Consider the following 20,095-nt stretch of genomic DNA (forward strand, 5'->3'; position numbering starts at 1 on the left):
CTCTCCACAAGATTTAGGAAGCTTAGTTTGTTTTTCTGGCCAACAACACTCTCGCCCCTCTGTTTTCAGCAAAAAAAGCTTTGATAAACTGACTGTTAACTACTTGCCCAACACCAAACAGCAGAAAGACAACGTTGGCAACTAGCTTGTGGCTAGTGTCTTTTTTTGCCTTTCCAAAACCAAAAAGCATAAGAACAAAAACGTTTGGTTTCTATGCATAGTGTGTTCTAACTTGCAAATGTTATTTTTAAGGCTCATTTATATGGTTCTCATTTTAAACGGGTTAGCTGGAAAACGTTGGCTTTGTGTACAACACTAGGCTACACAAAAATTGGTATTGTAGCTTACTGGTGACACACATTTCTGTGCACTGATGGCAGTGGTGGAAATGAACTAAGAACATTTAATCAAATACTGTACTTAAGTACAATTCTGAGGTTCTTGTAGACTACTTTACTTGAGTATTTCCATTTTCTGCCACTTTATACCTCTACTCCATTACAATTCAGAGGCAAATATTGGACGTTTTAATCGATTTATTTTATCATTTTATTTAAGCTACTACTGTGCAGATTCATTTCAATAATACTAAATATAATCAACAAGTAAATTATATATTATTTTGGATAAAGATAAGACTTTATTGATCCCTTGGTGAAATTCACAAGCTAACTGGCAGTATACTGTGTATAGTTGAAATAAGCCACACCTTTACCAGCTGCAACATTAAAGTGATCCTTACACATAAATGCATCAATAATTATAATTAAATAATGTGATGCTTATTATTCTGAAATGGACCATTCTGCATAATGAGTACTTTACTTTTGGTGCTTTAAGAACATTTTATTTTTACTTAGGTTAAATTTTGAATGCAGGACTTTTACATGAAACAGAGTATTCGTACACTGTGTTAGATCTATTTCTTCCACCACTGGCTGATAGTGTTTGTACGTCTGTCTGTGTTCATCTTGCATTCAGACTGATAGTTTCTTTATTGATTTCCGCTCCGTTTGAAATTGATTCCTATATGGGAAACATTTGCTCTGTTGACATTCAGTTAAAGTTCAAATATATATATGGACTTTTATGACAAGCGTGTCTGAGAGAACTACTGAGACAGAAAACAAACAAACGGAACCAATTTAACCGTAGCTCAGCAATGAGTCCAAGAAGAAAAAAAGATTGCAAAAAATGTGTCAAAGTTACCTGGAACAAAAAAATGAAATGAGACATTAGACCAAATCAAAGGGATTCCTCACCAATACTGTATGTGCTGGAGCTGTGTGTTCCTATATCTGCCTTGTCATGTGATTTTATTCAAGATTTCACCCTTAATGTAAAAGAAACAAACAAATTATACCCAAATCCATGTAGAAGTTATAAAAGAAAATACATATACAGTGAATGCTTTATACTTTATTGTGGTTTACTGTAAGGAGAAGCCTGAGTTTTTGTCCAAAGATCAAATAAGCAGATTTTTTTGTGATTGTACATAAACTAATATGGAGAGACCAAATGTTGGGTAGGAAATTAATTAACTTTTTATTTTACAGAAAATGTAGAGGAAGGTTTTCTGAGCTCAATCATCAGGCACTGAACAGTTCTCTAGACACAAAACTCCTGATAGCCCATGGCGTTGAGAGCTAGAGGGCATGGAGGAACATGCTGAGTCCATGAGTTGAGATTATAATGGTAATCAGAAATTGTACAATATGTGGGCAAATATAAAGTATTTTGTTTTTCCACCATCCAGGACGCCTCAAGTGCACAATGCAGAGTGACAGTCGAGTTGAGAGTGTGGAGGCTTGTTGATGGAGAGAAAAACAGCCGCAGGTTAGATGCAAAAGAACGTCAACAGTTGTCAATAAACACAGAATCAACTATATTCATAATTTCAACAATTGCTAATAAGAAAGGAAGAAGTCCTTCTCTGCAGAAAGGCTGCATAAAACACACTCTTTGCATCTGTTTTTTCGAACACTAAGAGTTAGGGAGACTGAGGGTGATGTTGATTCTGTAGCTTTACGCCAGGCTTACATATCCATAGAAGAAGACTCCTGAATGAGGAGAAATACAGCTTAAGGCTTTATTTATCTTTTGTTTTTCTCTGAATAGAGGGATCTAGAGACTGTTTGTACAGAGATTAAAAAGGAGCTTTGTTCCAGTGACGTACAACTGATCAGTCTTGTAGGAACAACCACAGAATCTGCACTCAGTCTGCCTCACAAAAACAAATAATCTCATTTTCACTGGGATGTGAGGAAGAAGATATTCTTCTTCTTTTATTGCTGTTATATTTGTGTCTACCACACTTGGCACTCAAACATTTTGCACCTTATTTTTTGGTGTAAGCTCTGTGATAATGGAAAAATACTACTTTTCCATTTGTGTCACAGCATGCAGATCCAGATCCAGGGTGCTTCAGTTGGCAAGCTTGGGAGCTGAGAGCCTACATGTGTTCAAATATTGAGGCAGTCCTCTATATATTCATTTCTTTGAGCACATATAGTCTACAGTGACCGTTTGACACAAATTGCATCATTATTCCTTTGACTTACATGGTAAGACAGAGGGCTGGAGTCAAGATCTCAACAACAGTCAATAATATTTCTGCTGTTAGAAGACCTATGCAGGTATAGCAGCTACTGATAATTGCTCCTGACTGCCGGTTGGTCCTTTGGATGAAGAAGAGCAGAATCTATCACTTCCCAAGCTGCTGTGAATAAACCAATTTAATAAGGACCTCCGGGGCCTGCAGCCCTCGTTAAATAATTTCTGATCTGTGATGGAATAGAAGAGAAAAATAATAACTTTTATATAGCTGAGTGACTTCTGTGGCCTCAGAGGTGAAACCTGCCGCAGATTGCCTAGAATTATAAGATGAGGATGGGGATATTATTCTTGAAGGTAAGAAGTACTATAGGCAGAAAGCCTGTGTTTAAATTAATTAAGAGGAACATTCATATTTCTTTGTTCTGTCAGTCTTACAGCTTTGTCAAAGTTTTGTACTGTTGTTGTAATTTCTTTTATTTTCCTTGAGAAAAACATTATTTTATATCAACAGGGATATATCCAACAAGTTGGATGCTATCCATTTGCAGGATAACGAGGGAAAGCTTCACAGAAGGTTAACAGTTATGAAAAGGACTCCCTCTGGTGGATCATCAAAAGTCATTGTATCAGCTGCAACCACATGTCAACACTGTCTTATTTCATAGATTTAGTATTGCACTTCTATAATGTTGGGAGACTCCTAAGAGACATATTAAAAAGGAATAATGATCAAAATCAAAACAGCAGAAGCATAGTACCCTGACGTTTATTCTCTAATATTATTATTTATTTATTCCTACATAATGCATGCGTCATAGCATTTTTAATTAGATGCCTATGCTTTTCAACCTTCACAGCCCTAGTTTCTAATGCAGGATTACTGTTAAAAATGTTTGATAGAATATTTAGTCTCCAAGCCAAGATACATTATCAGGGTATCAGGGAGCACTGTATGGTATGGATGTACTAGTCCATTTCATTTATAATCATTTTAAATAAAGGTTTTTCAGTTATAAAATGTATTTTTGTGGCTGTGACTTTGCTAAGGTGATAAAAAAAAGATTTAGAATATAATACTGTTTTTACTGTGTACTACATACATTATATATATATATATATATATATATATATATTAATAATATACTGTACTCATACACGACTACAAGAGTGACATCTAGCGGTCCTCTACACGTACTGCAGGCAGCTCTCACTGGGACGCATTCAGTTATAACACTCATCTCTCTAGGGACTTGGCTGCAAACCTTTTTCTATCCTGTGAATAGTAAATAGTAAATAGTAAATAGTGAATAATACAATTGTTGGTACTCTCTGTGGTAACAGATAAAGAATAAATAAACATTTACATTAACGCCCGTCGCTGCAAAATCACTTCAGCAAGGTGACGAAAAAACATAGCGGGACGCAGCCCTCCAGTGTCCTGTCACATGCTAGTCAAGCTGGATCAGCTGACATCAGCCTGCTTCTCCTTTCTGATGCTCTCTGCCTCCTCCATCGGACTCATAGCGCTTCTTTAAACACTATTATTTCCTATTTCTGAGCTGAGTTACTGGCGTCAAATCTTGAAGTGTGAGCCGAGTACATCTCGCTGATCTTTTCACCGCCGGATAGATGCTGCTAGAGTGGATGATGAACGGACACGCTATCCTCTACACCGGGGTCACTCTGGCCTTCTGGACCACCATACTCGTCGTCGGTAAGATTACATATTATCTGAGAATTAGCCAATGAATCAATGAAATATTATATTTCTTACAATTATGCAACAATGACAGAGTAGTCAGTCGTTCTTTCTTCATGTTAAAACATTATATAGAGCTGATATTTAACACAAAGCGAGCTGATATCCTGTAACCAAGGTAGCAGTTGCTATGCTACGTAACGCTAAGCTAATGTCAGGTTAGCTCAGAGCTATAACAGCTTGCAGCAAAACAGACGTTCAAACGTTGGATAACAGTGTTTGCGACTAGTATTGACTAGTAGTTTCAGCCTCTATGTGATGGGGTTAGGGTTGTTGTTATTTCAGTGGTTAAAGTAGTTTAGCTTGGCTCAGCTAACGTTAGCTGGTTAGCTTTGTATTCGTGTACACACACACAGCTGACTGGATTGGAGACGGTCCCTAAACAGGAACTGCAGCAGTGTTTCACGTGAGTGTGAGCTATCTGTCACACTGAAGTTACAGCTTCTTTCCATGGCTGTTAGCACACAGATGTGACTCTGTTTCATGCATAGTTCAGGGAACAAGTTTATTAATGCAATAACATACTGTAAATGTCTGACTTAAAGGGCTCTCTCTATCTCTCACACACATCCACTGAGCTTAATGGTAAATAATAATAATAATCTTTATTTGTATAGCCCCTAAGTGCTTGCACAGATACAATGAAATACAGACACAATAAAAACAACAATAAAAGAGCAAAACATAAAGATCAAATAATGAGAAAACTAAAACCCCTAACCAGTGGTATCAAAACAAATAAGTTACTAGACATAAGCCAAAAGAGGACAATATAAGGTTTGGGGGAAAGGTGCACCAAGCTGTTGCCTTATGGAGTTAAAAAAGCCTTTTTATAAAAATGGGTTCTCAAAAGAGATTTAAAATTGGTATTAGAGCTACCTAAATATGCATCTGACTGACATTTTTTCCTCTTTCACATCCGATGTGTTATTTGTTTGTTTCCACAGGTCTCTGCTACACCATATTTGACCTTGGATTCCGCTTTGATATAGCATGGTAAGCAATGTTGGGATAAAGCTACTTTCTGTAGGTTAACAATAAGCTGGATGTGGGTAACTTTAGGACAAAACAATATTTAATTGTGGACTCAAACACTGGCACCAAACATGATTACCCAAGCTCTTTGTTTTCCCTCTGCCACCTGTCAGAATAAGACAGATGACAAGTGGACAAGAACTTCTGTTGATATTCTTACTTAATGTGAAGTAGAGCTGCAACAGTTAAATTGACAACTATTTTGTTAATTGGTTTGTTTCAGTCCTTTTTCAAGCAAAAATGCCAAACATTTGTTGTTTTCAACTTCTCAAATGTGAGGATTTGCTGCTTTTTTGTCACGTATAATGGCCGATGAAATCTTTTTTGTGTTTTGGACTGTTAGTTGGACAGAAACAAACTTTTTTTTTTAGATGTTGAAACAGACGGTTTACAGTAACAAAACTCCATTGCCCTTTCCTAGATTGCACAATTGTGAGAATATTGCTATAGTGCTTTACAACAAATACCAGTTTCAGGCGGTTCAATCTAGCACAGTGCTGTTGTAGTGAAGTAAAAGTTCTGCTTTTGATATTGCTGTGACAGATTCAGGGCCTGCCCTTCTCTTTATAGGGTGGCACTAACCTGTCTTCACATGACTATTATATGGAAGCATAAGAGACGATAAAGCAATTTTGCCTTCAGAGACTCATTCCAACCTTGTTTTATTTACTTAAAACTATGGATAGCTCATTTTAAAGAGGTTTAATCATTGTTCTGCAGTGAACATTAGAATAGAAGGTTGCTTTTTAACTATATCTGCATTGCCAAATACATTTTGGGCTTTAAAAGAAGCATATTGTCGTTAATTCTAATTGGTCTGTACCTACTGTATGTTTAAAACCAGTTCTCCTGTTTTGATGTAGTTGTCATGATCTACTGTATCTTCGATGTGGCCCTGGTTTCCATTACAGGAGGCATGTCAGCGGTCGACTGAATAGGCTAATTAGGCTAATGGGCATTATTGTTAAGTTATTAAGTTATTACATATTTAAATGAATCATCAGGTGCATGAGCCAGTGAAGAAAACCAAACTTCTTTACCACTTTAACACATTACTTTTCCTTATTAAGTGTAGTCTTCATCAGCTGTACTTCTTTGCTTGCAGGTTCCTGACAGAGACTTCTCCTTTCATGTGGGCCAATCTGGGCATTGGCTTGGCCATCTCTCTGTCTGTGGTGGGAGCAGCCTGGTGAGTACCTAACAAGGAACACTGTTTAAGGTAGTATGTTGGATGTGTGAGCCAGCAGTGATGGTACTTGAAGGCCTAGAATGCCGAAATGACATCCTCTTTCTTAAATCACTCAGGAATGTACGTCATGTGTAAATGTGGAACTGGAAAATGTTGGAATTAGCAACATAGGAACACGCTCGAGTATCTTTTGGATCTTTTTGTTCCTTTATTTAGTGTCTGAAATGAATTGGTGAATCATAAGCTATTCTGTCAGTTATAATAACAACATGTTTGCTGAGCTTTATTTTTACATTTGGCTTCAGAGGGGCTCTGACAAACTAAGTTGCTTGACTGATGCAAAGCGTCATGTCTGAGATGAAAAGTATAGAGAAGCTGCCATTAAATGGGCGAAATCATTGATTCACCAGTGTGAACAGTCAGTCAGAGAGCTCTCTCTCTCACTAACTGACTTCCTTTGATGCAGATTCAACAAGCAGAATTTGCTGAACAGCTGCAGATGAGGGCAAGTTAAAGCCACTGGTGCGGGACAAACAGCTTAAACTACAGTCAACCGCTGTTGGCTTGGTGTGTTGAGGCCCAGACATGTTGTATCTATATAGTCATTAAAATTGATTTAGCTGGAATCAGAGGTGTGGACTCGAGTCACACATTTGATGACCTTAGACTCAACAAAATCAAAAAAGACCTGCAACTCTACTTGGACTTTAACACCAATGACTCATGACTTCTTTTGGACTTGAACCTTTTGACTTGAAAATACTTGATACCTTCCCCCAAGCCCAAAGATTGAAAAGAATGTTACTTAAAAAGTGTGCCACAAATTAATTAATTTCCTCACATTTCCTGAATCAACTAACGTAAACATTATTCATTCCCAGCAAGTCAACATTTAATCTAATTTCTTTTTTTTACAAGTTCAGTTGTACTTGTTTTAACAATCTTGTTTTAACAAATGAATACACATTTTAAAAAGGATTCATGATTTTTGTATATTTAACATATTATTACTCTTTTGTTAAAATGACATTACATTTGGTGAAGAGCGCATTGTGACTTGTTTAGGACTCAAAACTCAAAGTTTAGGACTTAAGTGCAAAAACTTGATACTTGCAAAACAATGACTTGGTCCCACCTCCGGGCGAATTACATTTACACATTACACTAACGTTGTGTCTCTAATCTACATGTTAAATCACTGACACCTTCCGTCATTAGATGGACATTATGCATATGACTTCTTCATGTAGCATTTACATCATTCAAAATTAGTTAGCGGTACCTCATGTGTCTCATAGGTTCTCCATCCATTCAGCATCCTGAAAATCAATTTTTGGCTTTATGTTGCTGTGAGCTGCCTGCTTGTTTTGCATCCTATTGGATATTTATTCTCATTTAGTTATATCCATTTAGTAGATTTTGTTTTAGTTGTCACTATGATAGCACACATTTTAGGTGATCAGATTGGAAAGAGGGGCTTTTACTGTGTGTGTCTGGTTGTGTGCAAACCAAGTAGTTTTTTTGGGGGGGTGTTCTGCTTCTTCTTAATCCCTTCTCACCACCTGGTAGTTTTCTGCCGTGTTAAAGACATTGTGCTGATTGTTGTTTTTGTTTTCCAGGGGGATCTACATCACTGGCTCAAGCATCATTGGTGGTGGTGTCAAGGCTCCACGAATCAAAACCAAGAATTTGGTCAGGTAGGATCATTCAAGAACGCAAAGTTACTTACTGTCCAATTCTCCTCTATTTTATAGTATTTTCATATTTTATCTTCTCCTTTCTTTTTTTTGTGATTTATGTGAAGTAGCTGCAATTTCCCTTTGGGATTATGAGTACTGTAACGTAATCCATCCATCCTTCCTTCCTGAAACTTGTAGGCTCAGCTGTGTAGTATTATCTAGTTAAATGTACTTGAATGATGCTGCTAAATGTAAAAGGTAGTTAAAAAAGTCAGATTTTTGTGTTCATTTCTAACCTCCTGTAGACTCCAAAAATACTAGGCAAAATGTTTTGTAATTTCATTTCTCATGGAGAGATGTCGAAGCCATTTAATATCAGAAAGTGATCTCTTAACAGGGTTGATGTCAGCTTGAATATGCCGGCTTTTTGCTGGTGTCACGTGTAGTTACCGGGCAGATTAAATGATCAACGGCCAAAATGTCCGTTGGGAAATATTCCAAATGAATTAATAGCATATGAAATACCCTAATATTTTTTAAGATATGTTGCCAAGATAACTTAAATATAAACTCATATTCAAAAGTAAATCCTGTCTGTAAATACTTCTCATATTAGAAGTGCAGCTTTATGCAAGTGTTGGTTATCTACATATTAAGGACCTGACACACTAAGCCGACGGTCAGCTGTTGGCTAGTTTGGGGGCCGTCGGTGAGCGTCTGTCGGCTCTAGTCTGGCTGTTCAGCTTAAACAAAGTGTCTGGGTCTTAAATGTGTTCAGTGCATCCCAAATAAATATACCTGCTTTAAATTTTTATAACAACGAGAGTCCAGCTTCGAGTGAATTTCACTTTGTAGTGACTTGGGAGAACAAGCTGCCAATTTAAAACCCAATCACTTCTCTTACTGTGTTTCTGTTTGTTATGTCTCCCTCCAGCATCATCTTCTGTGAAGCTGTAGCCATCTACGGGATCATCATGGCCATTGTGATCAGCAACATGGCGGAGGTAAGCAAGTTATCCATTTTGTCTTTAGAGGGGGAACAGCACAGCCATAAATGAAAGCATTATAGATATGGAACAGAAAGAAGTTTAATATGATTTCGACAACAGAGCAAGAATGTTTTTTTTTTGGGGGGGGTGCTCTAAAAATAAACTCTCATCTTCCAGAAATTCAGTGGAACAACCCCTGAGACCATCGGGGCAAGGAACTACCAAGCTGGTAAGAAAGCAGGGATAAAGCTACTGAAGACATAAAAAAAACTATTTTAACATTTAACAGCCCCTGGAATTCACTGAATATCACATAAACTGCAGTATTCAGGGTGATTGTTTCTCGTTTTTAACACACATCAGTTTAATATAGACAACGGCGCTTCCAGCTGCAAAAATAATATGTTCTAATGTGACAGTCTGGTATTGAATGCTTGTTATGGTCTGGTATACATGTTTTATGCATTACTTATGGTTGCAAACAGTAATGAAAATCTTAAAGGGACAGTGTGTAGGATTTGGAGGCACCTAGTGGTGTGGTTGCAGATTGCAACCAACTGAGTACCCCTCCGCTCACTCCTCCCTTTCCAAGTCTGCGGTAACGTCAGCCGCCGAGTGCAAAACCGTGTAAACCCCATTCGCCTCATTCAGAGGTCATCCTTACCATAATAACTCTACTTTAGGAGCAATGGAAGTCAGACGGTGGATGGCGGTAGCACGGTTTCGCACTTTGCGGCTCACGTTACCGCAGTTTCACAAGCGTGTCGGAGAACTACAGTGAAGAGGACCCACTCCTCATGTAGATATGAAGGGCTCATTCTAAGACAACGAAAACACAACGATACTTATTTTCAGGTGATTTTACACTAATGAAAACATAGTTCTGAATATTATATTCCATTTCTGCTAATAGATCCCCCAAAATGTAACACACTGTTCCTTTAAGGTACTTTCAGCATTCATTGTAAGTATTAAATATGGATTGCTCAATACAGTTACAACATCAAATGGATTTTTGACAGATCTATTAAATTGTATTAGACCCCAAATAAAATTGAATTAACTCATAAAATACTAGGTATGAAAAGATGGCAATACTTTAATTCAAAGAGATTCAAGAAATTGGTATTTTAAGATGCTTTAAAAGTGACTTTGAAATTGAATATCAGCAACTCTTACTGTCTGTCTGATTTCCAAACCTGACAGGGAATTAGATTTTTGTTTGCCAGTTCCACTCGGAGGTCTCTGACTCATCTGATTTGCGTCCCACCAGGTTACTCCATGTTCGGAGCCGGTCTGACCGTGGGCTTTTCCAACCTCTTCTGTGGCATCTGCGTCGGCATCGTGGGCAGCGGAGCAGCACTGGCAGACGCCCAGAACGCCAACCTCTTCGTGAAGATCCTCATTGTGGAAATCTTTGGCAGTGCAATTGGCCTGTTTGGTGTCATTGTAGCCATTCTGCAGGTGAATGAGACAGGCTGCTTCACAAGCTGTCTTCTTTTCCCTTAGAGGAGGAAACTATCCAGAGCTGTTTGTCTGCAACAATGGCCTTTTTGTTGTGGATTGTTGCAGACGTCTGAGAAATGTAGTCATTATTTCCACAAAAGTCCAGATGGATCTATATTGTGTAGATGTGATGTTTGTTATATTTGAAATTGTAATAACCAGTTTTTCTTTTTTCTCCCTCAGACATCGAAAGTAAAGATGGGTGACTAGAAGATGCAAATCACACGCTGAGAAGATAAAAAGACACTGCTGGAAAATAAGATGGATTATTGTGTAAATACAGCGTAAATTATTTAAATGTCTCTATTTGTCTGGTATTGTTTTTAACCATCATTTATGCAAGAGTGGTACGTGCACACCCCGACTGTCTTGTCTTGAGAGAAACATGAATTTTGAATGAGAAAAGAATCCCCAGATGCCAGTGTTCTGCATTTCTTGATATAATTGAGTGAACCCTGTATCTCTCCTTCAGTTCAGCTTGATGAGCAGAATGTACACGAATTGTAGGATTTAATATCTGTTTCCTAACACCAGCCAATCTGTATTCTTGAGCAGCTTCATCACATGGATTGAATCGCTCTCAAAACTTACGGATAGGTTCATAGAAGTTGGGGGCATTTTCATGACTTCTCTGACCACTCTTGGATGAATGATGAGTTGAAAATGACACCAGAGTATTTGAAAATATTTGTGTGCGTGTGTGTGTGTATGCTGGACACGTGATTTTTCTTTTTTTCCTGTGAAGCATGAGGGTGTTTACCATTGTCTTTATTACTGTAGCCTGGTCTGTCAGTTGTTTTTTGTTTTTCTAACTGTTCTTCGCTAATAATAAGCAAGTGGTCCTTAATCCACGCAGTGGCCCAAATACAGTATTTGTGTGGCCTCCAGCTGTAGAAGTGACAGAGAATATATGAAGTTTTGAATCGGAGTACTGATCTGGAATCATTAGGAAGGGTCACAGGAGAGTTGGACATGCTCTTTGGGAGGCCAAATGGAGTGGGATCACAGCAGCAGATCTGCTCTAAATATGTCATCTTGTCATTCATTTCCTTAGTTCCCCAAAATGTTATGGAGCTAAGATGTCTACATGAGAGCCTCCTGAACATAGCTGCCAGCCATAACTTCCTTGTTTACCCCAGAGTCTCCTATATTTTTCTTTTAACCAGGTTCCTCTTCCGTAGTTTTTACAAGGATGAATTGGACATGAAAGTGTTCAGTGTTGACTAGAGAGAAGCCAAAAGATTGTGGATAATCAAAATACTTTTCTTTGCAGACGCCCAAGTTAAAGTTCAAATTGTTATCCTCTTTCTCAAGTCACAATTCAACCTTATATTATCTTAGACAGGAAAGAGGGATTTATTTTAGAGAGCACCTCAGTTACTAGTATTACCTTACGTAACTGTTAATATTTGCTGTAGCGTCACCATCATAGTCCTAGATGTCTTTAGGGAAAATTCGTTTTTGAACAGACTGGTCCTCTGTCTTTGATTTTATGTGATCTCAGGTGGTTTGGCACCCAGAACTCTGGGTAAAAACGACTCCATTACATAATCAAACAACTTTATGGATACATTTTAAAAAAAGATATCTTTATTTTACATTTATTTTACCCATAAATCACATTTCTTTCTATTTTTTATTAAACTGTCTTGTTTTGAATGTACGTCTTAACATGCTAGCTGTTCAAGTCTGTGTTCCCAAATTATTTTCTAACATTCCTTAAAAGTAGTTGGTTTTTTTGTGGGTAGAGTGCAATTTGAATGGCAAAACTTAGACTCCTGCTACATCACAACAAAGCCATCACAAAAATCTTTCATCCAAGTTGGCACGTACTTTCTATCAGCTGGTAGCTATGCAGCGTTTCAGCTGTTTCTTATTGATGCTGACTCGTAAATCTGGGTAAATAGATTATTTTTCTGAACCTTCGGTTGACAGAAGAATCAAGTTGATGTCGGCACAGAGAGCAGAATGCTTGTTGAAACACATTTTGTTAACACCTTTTGTTCTTGATGCATCATTCCACCTGTTAAGATGACAGACCATGGCGAAGTGTGAATCGTCTCAAATCTTTCCAGTAATTTGTCCCCTCCAACCCTCTCGTGGAGTGAATGAGTGTAAACTTTGAATCTTAACATGGGGAAACTGGATTGTGTTTAATAAATCCAGACCTGGCCTCCCAAAGGTGTCGAAGCAGTAACAACGTCTTTGCCCTTGTGATGGTTTTATAATGAAACCGAGGTGTAACTCCAGCATTCCTTTGGTAAACCAGGCTCTGAACCAAACCCCAGGCTTTCAGTGAGTGTAGTTGGTACCGTGTGTGCATTATGTTGATGTGATGGTGATCAGAAAATAAAGTCATTGTTTTTGACATTGTGTATGATGATAACAAAAACAGATCTTCCTTCTGGCTTCATAAATGTCCTTGAGAAAATAAAATTGTCCAATCAAGATCTTTTGGATTTGTTTCTGAGTCATAACTGTGTTCGTTTTATGGTTTGGACAGTCCTGTAGCGATAACCAAGTGTTCAGGCATCATAAACAGTGCTGAGTACTGCTGTAGTACACAGCCAGGCCACTGATATTAGTCTTTCTTCCTGCAGTGTTTACTTGCTTCCACCAGATGGAGCAGAGAACCACAACATCTGTCCTACTGAGACTGTTCACACTGAAAATTCAGCTGAGGAAACAATTAGACTCACATTTCCTGTTATTATTCAACATAATATTCATTTGTTGACTGGTGTAGCCGTTAACCTCGATTATACTGTAGTGTGAAATTCAATAAATTAGCATCAGTATAGAATTATTCAAATTATCTAAAAGTGATCATTAGGCTTCACAAATATATTGTTGTCCAGTTGCAGTTGATTCATACTATCTCATAATATCCAGTAATAATAAAGACAATATTTGTGAATATCATTTTGAGGCCAGATGTTTTAGAGCCATTTTACATTAATTCTAAATGAATAATAGCTTATTAAAGAGAACATACTGAATAAGCAATCATCTTAATCTAAGGGATATATAATCTAATAAATAAATTCAATAATTAAATAGATTAAAGATGATTTATTCGATCGCCATATAACCAGCTTGTTAACTAATCGAGTAAAAGGTCGCAGCTCTACGAACTGTTCTGGTTACCAAAGCTTAAAAAAAAGCAAAATCCAGTAAGAAGTCCATCTGCATTTTAATAAAAAACATAAAATTGAGTTAGTCTTACCAAGACTTTCTGACATGTTAGTCAATTAACTGAGTAAAAAGGAGAAAGTACAACATGTCATAGAAAACCTTTAAAATATGTCTGTTTTAGGTACAAAAACAAACAAACATATAAAGCAGAATTAGCCTGTTTATGTTGTAGATACATTTTTATTAACATGTCTTTTGAAGCACTCTGTAACATCCGTATCGAAAAGTATTAAACATAATCTTCATTATCAGTTGGACAACTTTTAATAAAGACCAAACCATATTTGTGAATATAATTGTGATGCCAGAATAAACAAGTGGAGTTAATTCATTAAGACCATAATGATCAATTAGTTGACTAATTGGGTAAAAAAGGGAGCAACCATACAATCTGTTAGAAAAAAACTTTAAAATATCAAAGGTTAAAAGAAGAAAAATACAAGAAAACCTTGTAAGAAGTCCATCTGAGTTTAAACAAAAATTGTGGTAAAAGGTGTTTTATTTACACATTTTCATGCTTTCTTACTGCCTTGTGAAACACTTTTTAACATCTGTTATGAAGTGCAATAAAAATAAAAATGCACTTATGTTTTGATTTCATTTGGATGTGTATTTGGGCAGAGTAATGGACTTATTGCAGATGAAATGTATTTCTATCCAACAGTTAAATTGTACTTTTGTACATGGTAAAGTTTATCAGCCTAATTTATCTGTAGTTTGGGATTTATCGAATAATAAACATTAATGTCAATGTTTACTTTATTTTCTCTTATTTATTTTATTTTAATTTTTTTAATCTTATTTTCTTTTTCTTTTAAAAAGAAATTTAATTATGTTTTTGTTCTTTATCTTGTTTGCATTGGCACTGGGTGAGGGTTGGGTGGGAGGGGCCTTTGGGGGAAAAATAGCAAAATAAGGAGGGACAATCATTTACATCCGTGCTCTATTTGTATGTTTCTGTACACCTGCTGTTACTCCCAATAAAAAAAATAAAATAAACTGTATTATTTGTATTTGTATTTTTTATCATGAATTGTGTTTTATTATTATTATTATTATTATTATTATGGTTATTCTTCTTATTCTTGTTATTCTTATTCTTATTATTTAAAAGTAATATGATTATTTCCTGTGTGTTCCTGTGGGTTGGGTGGGAGGGGACTTTGGGGGAAACATACCAAAATAAGGAGAGACGATCATTTACATCTGTGCTCTATTTGTATGTTTCTGTACACCTGATGTTACTCCCAATAAATTATTACAGTAAAATAAATAAATAAACTGTATTATTTTTATTTTTTATTATTATTAGGAATTGTGTATTTTACTATTATTATTATTATTATTATTATTATTATTATTATTATTATTATTATTATTATTATTATATTCTTCTTCTTCTTCTTCTTCTTATCATTATTCTTATTATTCTTATTGTTGTTGTTCTTCTTCTTCTTATTATATTCTTCTTCTTCTTCTTCTTATATAAAATATAATATGATTTCTTCCTGTGTGTTCCTGAAAAGTGTGTTATGAAACTACCAGCCTCCTTTCTATCAGATGAAGTAGAGAAAGAAAAGGGAAAAGCGTTTCTGGCCCGCCCGGGATTCCGTAGACAGCAGGAGCTGAAGGGACCTGCTCGCTGCTCAGCCTCAGAGCATCCTTTCTCTCTTCGCTTTCTTATCAGCCTCACCAAAACACAGGCGGGATGACGGAAAATCATGAGGATAGCATCTCTCCACTCACCGGTTTGCGGTAGAACATCGTTAGTCGTTCTGGCTAGCGTACTGCTACACAACATGAGGCTTTCTTCCTGATGGAGAGCAGACATAATAGCCTTGTGTCTGTGGAAAGAATATAGTTCTCCTTCTAGCAGCTCAGCTCGCTGGGCTCAGCCTCTAGCTTTTTACTGCTTTTTCTTTTTTTTACAAACATTTCTGGCAACAAAATGACTTCTTTTTTCCCTCCTTTGGCTGAATGAAACCAGTGGTGCTCTATCTAGTGAAGAAGATGCACAGATAAAAGTGGTCGCTTGACAACATCATCAAGGTAAGGTGCTCTGTGTGTGTGTGTGCTTTATCTGGGATGCATCATTGTTTCACAGTCAGCATCGCAATCCACGCTTTTCCTTTGTTTCCATCCAGCCTCCATGCATTTATCCTGCAGCCTTGTGTGCTTTTTTTTTTATTTCAGCTTGGGATATATTATGTGAACATGGTCTGCATGCACTGCCCCCTATCCCTCTTTTGTTATCATGCACATTTCCACCAACTAGCAGCATCCTTTACACCCGCCATACTAGAGGCTCCACTCAGCCTCCCTGCACTGCTCCTCTACTGTAAATGAACCATCTCAAGCACACACACTGCTGCTGAGGGGAACATCCAGCCATGCAAATTTTTTTTTTTTATTCCAAGCTTTTAAAGCTCTTAAAATCCACTTTCTACAACAGCTGTCTGAATTTGCTGTGACTATCCCCCCCTCCCACCCAGGATATCTATGGACCACTACAGCATCTCTTGTCTTGTGATCTGGTCACAAAGTGTCCAGCTTACTCAGGGTAAATGAGAAAAGAAGAAGAAGAAGAAGAGGAGGAGGGGGTTTCTTCTTCATCATGAAGCTTAACCTAACCAGGCGTTTACACAGAAGCTCTGTACCTAGACCATAATCCAATCTGACATCGCTCTCATTTATGACACAGCATCTCTTTAGGGCTGTAGAGGCTATATACTGTAGGAGCAAGTGGACTGGAACTACCTCGCTTTCTTTGTGATGTAACTAATAAGTTGTCCAGTGTAGAGTCGCCTCTGTTGTTTGAATTTTTCATGCTGTATTATACAAAACATTTTCTTGTCATGTTAAGGCCACATTTTAATATTTTAGGAGAACAATTTATTTAATTTTTAGTTCAGTGTGAGTACAATGTCTGTACTTGTATTTGTGGTTTAAAAGTTGCTCAAGAGCTATAAGTTAGGCCATTATCTATTCATCTTCTGATTATTATCTTGATTAATTATTCTATAAGATGTCAGAAAGTAATGAGAAATCATCCGTCACAATTTCTCACAAGCCAGGTGATGTTATCAAATTGCTTGTTTTGTCCGACCAACAGTCTAAAAGAGCCTAAAAGATATTCAGGTTGCTGTCACATAAGACAAGAGAAAAGCAGAAAATAGTCACAATTTAGAAGCTGTAATAAGGCAGTATTTGGTGTTTGTTGGGGCTGTCAGTCGATTCAAATATTTAATCGGGATTATTCGCATGATTGTCCATGATTAATCATGATTTTTTATCTGCTCAAAATGTACCTTAAGGGGGAAATTTGTCAAGTATTTGTGAGCAAATATATTTGCTTTATGCAAACGTATGTATATATTTATTTTTTGAAATCAATTAACAACACAAAACAATGACACGTATTGTCCAGAAACCCTCACAGGTACTGCATTTAGCATGAAAAATATGCTCACATCATAACATGGCAAACTGCAGCCCAACAGGCAACAACAGCTGTCAGTGTGTCAGTGTGCTGACTTGACTATGACTTGCCCCAAACTGCATGTGATTATCATAAAGTGGGCATGTCAGTAAAGGGGAGACTCGTGGGTACACATAGAACCCATTAGCTAGTATTACATGTTGGTACCAATGGATTCCTTAGGTTTTCTAGTTTCATATGATACCAGTATCTTCGCTCTAGCTTTAAAACAAAGCCTGGTAAAACCCGGTAAAACCTTGCGTTAATGCGTTAAATAAATTAGCGGCGTCAAAACAAATTTGCGTTAACTTTGACATCCCTAGTATTTGTACTTGAAATTTGACTGAAGCGTTTAATAAATGATCAAAATGGAAAAAACGGCCAGAGTATAGTAATAGTCAATCGACTACGCTCCTCTTCCATAAACAGAGCAGCCATCAAAAAGCCCCTGTTATGCAATAATCATTAATTCAACTCAATGAATGAGTTGAAACAATACACATGTTTATGTGTTAATCTGCTGCGCCTCTCATGTATGTGAATACAGCCTGGAAGAAAGTCCCCCACTTGACAAAACAATCTCAACTCAAGGACCAGTTTCTCTCTTGTTCCGGAGCTTTTGACTGCATCACATGGTCATCATGAATAGATTGTTGTCTGCCAAGTTGTTGTGGAATGATGAATAACACCTGTGCTTTTTCTTCTATGACAAGTAAAAATGTCTGCTGTGAAAAAAGCCCAATTAGTGGATTTTTAAGTCACGTAAGAGGTGCTCAGAATCATGAATATATCTAGAGTAAACTCTGCTGATGAGGACTGTGTGATGCAGTTGAAAGCTCCAGAACAAGCAGGTAAGTGGACCTTGAGTGGGCATCATTTTGTCAATTTCCAAGTTTCACACGGTTTCAGTAAACCAGTTCAGTATCGCAGAGCGCATATCTTCGTCCAGTTAAGTTCCTGTGCTGTGATATTGCAGAAACATCTTTTGGCCATCTGTTATGAAACCTGTGACTTGACTTGAGGCTGATCAGAGAGCAGAGAGCTGGTTATGGCATTAGGCTGTGCAGTTACATGGTGGTTTTGTTTGTTTTATTATTTTCTCTCTCTGTGTGTGTGTGTGTGTGTGTGCAGATGTAACTGTTTTCTGTAGATTGGTTATCACATGATTTGTCCTTTTAAAAAAAAAAAGAGAGCCTACATTACTGCTGTCATACACGCTCCGATGAAGGCTTCATGCGGAAATGCATCAGTAGATTTGTCAGCCTATTGATTGCAAATGAATTGACCCTAAAGATGATAACGTGGGTGATTCTTTTGAGGTTTTTGTCCTCTGGAGTGCTGCCTTTTTTTTTTTTTCTTGACGTTGTTTTTCAGAAATACAGACCGTAGGCGGCAGGGTGCTCTCTGTGGCTATTCAAGCTATCCTGGAAGCAGGAGGTCACAGGTTCACTCAGGGTTGCACCAGCTATTTGTTGATTTCTTGCTACGTTTGTGTGTAAAGTCTCTCCTAAATTCTTGGTTATGTTGCTTGGAAACATTTGTAAAGCAGTCAACAGTCACACAACTGCCTACATTGTAGGGAGTCTAGCAATATTAAAATGACAATCCTTTGTAAAGTATGACATTGTTTCATTTATACATGGAGATTTTCAGAGTTAGTTGTGTTCATGTAGTTTAGAATGAGTTGGAAACACCAGATCGTGCTAACCTAACTGAAGCTATAGTCAATTAGTCTAACTTTATTAGCAAAGAGTTTTGCAATTTGTGGTCATTGTGTTATTCTTTAAATGTTTTGATCAAGTGTCAGGTCAGACAGGTTGACCATATTTCATATTATACTTCTTTTACTCTTCAATTTAAACAGGTCGTGCTGTTTATTAGCATATTAATAACTTGGCTAATTTGTAACTTACGGAGAGCTTTGTGTTGAAATGTCCTCAGGGCTCTGATTTGATTGTGGAAGCGGAAACAAATTTCTAAGTAGAGGCTTGTCACAGTGGTGTTTTTTTAGGAACCTAAGTCTGCTCTACTGTTCCATGAGCTCGGACTGAAGGTTTATATATCGTTATGATGAGAAGAAATGAGTCTGGAGACACCTTGTAAAAATGTTTTTTCAGCCAAAAACAGCCTTGACCGGAGCATGTCGGTGTCACTATTGCAACTTAGTGTTCGTATCACCTCCTCCACGGCTTGATTCCATCTTTGATGAAGCTTTGTGAAGAAGGCCTAAACCAGTGATCCAGTGAATAGCAAAACCGCATGTTTCACATTGGACTCCTCAGATTCATCTCCACACCTTGCCGGCCCTATGTAACAGGTTGGGATTTGTTGTCATGGGAACTGACTAGGTCAGCCCTGAGTAACCGAGGTTGGTGAGTTCAGAGAAGGACAGCTGTGTATCTGTGTGTGTTTGCATTAGTGTCTTTTATTGTCTACATTTGTTCACTTTTTCTTTTCTTTAGACGCTGAAGTGAAGGTCCAGCTATCAGCTTCAGTTCATTAGTACAGTATTATTTTCTATTCTATTCTATTCTACCTGCCAGGGCAATGAAAACTAGTGCTGTCCTCAAACAAAGAAATTCTTAGTCGACTAACACTCATACGATTTTGTCGACAAATGGATTAGTTGATTTAATTGACAGACTTATAAAACTGAGTTTCTCCACAAAGAATCACGCAAAAGCACCTTTTTAAAGTTTGGTGACAACA

At 37.3% G+C, this 20,095-nt stretch overlaps 2 protein-coding genes across 2 annotated transcripts in view; both read left to right on the forward strand.

Annotated features, from left to right (window-relative positions):
- The first annotated feature begins 4,001 nt into the window (after positions 1-4,001).
- atp6v0b (ATPase H+ transporting V0 subunit b) lies at positions 4,002-13,161 on the forward strand. The gene is made up of 8 exons (XM_074651645.1): positions 4,002-4,270; positions 5,263-5,311; positions 6,456-6,539; positions 8,159-8,236; positions 9,153-9,222; positions 9,385-9,436; positions 10,481-10,671; positions 10,897-13,161. The coding sequence occupies exons 1-8, from the start codon at positions 4,186-4,188 to the stop codon at positions 10,921-10,923; spliced, it is 636 nt and encodes a 211-aa protein (XP_074507746.1). The 5' UTR covers positions 4,002-4,185; the 3' UTR covers positions 10,924-13,161.
- Positions 13,162-15,509: 2,348 nt separating this feature from the next.
- The window catches only part of b4galt2 (UDP-Gal:betaGlcNAc beta 1,4- galactosyltransferase, polypeptide 2), a 198,285-nt gene continuing 193,699 nt past the window's right edge, over positions 15,510-20,095 (forward strand). The window contains exon 1 of the mRNA XM_074651646.1: positions 15,510-15,957. The gene's annotated coding sequence lies outside the window, so the exon portion shown is untranslated. The remainder of the gene's footprint in view (positions 15,958-20,095) is intronic.

Source organism: Sebastes fasciatus, chromosome 11 (genome assembly GCF_043250625.1).
Source record: "Sebastes fasciatus isolate fSebFas1 chromosome 11, fSebFas1.pri, whole genome shotgun sequence".
In the NCBI taxonomy this organism is placed as follows: domain Eukaryota; kingdom Metazoa; phylum Chordata; class Actinopteri; order Perciformes; family Sebastidae; genus Sebastes; species Sebastes fasciatus.

Bases quoted from the DNA above. Each gene is read 5' to 3' on its own strand.
- atp6v0b (XM_074651645.1), top strand. From the start codon at position 4,186: ATGCTGCTAGAGTGGATGATGAACGGACACGCTATCCTCTACACCGGG. The intron at 5,312-6,455 runs GTAAGCAATGTT...CTTTGCTTGCAG, and splicing joins TTCCGCTTTGATATAGCATG to GTTCCTGACAGAGACTTCTC. The intron at 8,237-9,152 runs GTAGGATCATTC...GTCTCCCTCCAG, and splicing joins AAAACCAAGAATTTGGTCAG to CATCATCTTCTGTGAAGCTG.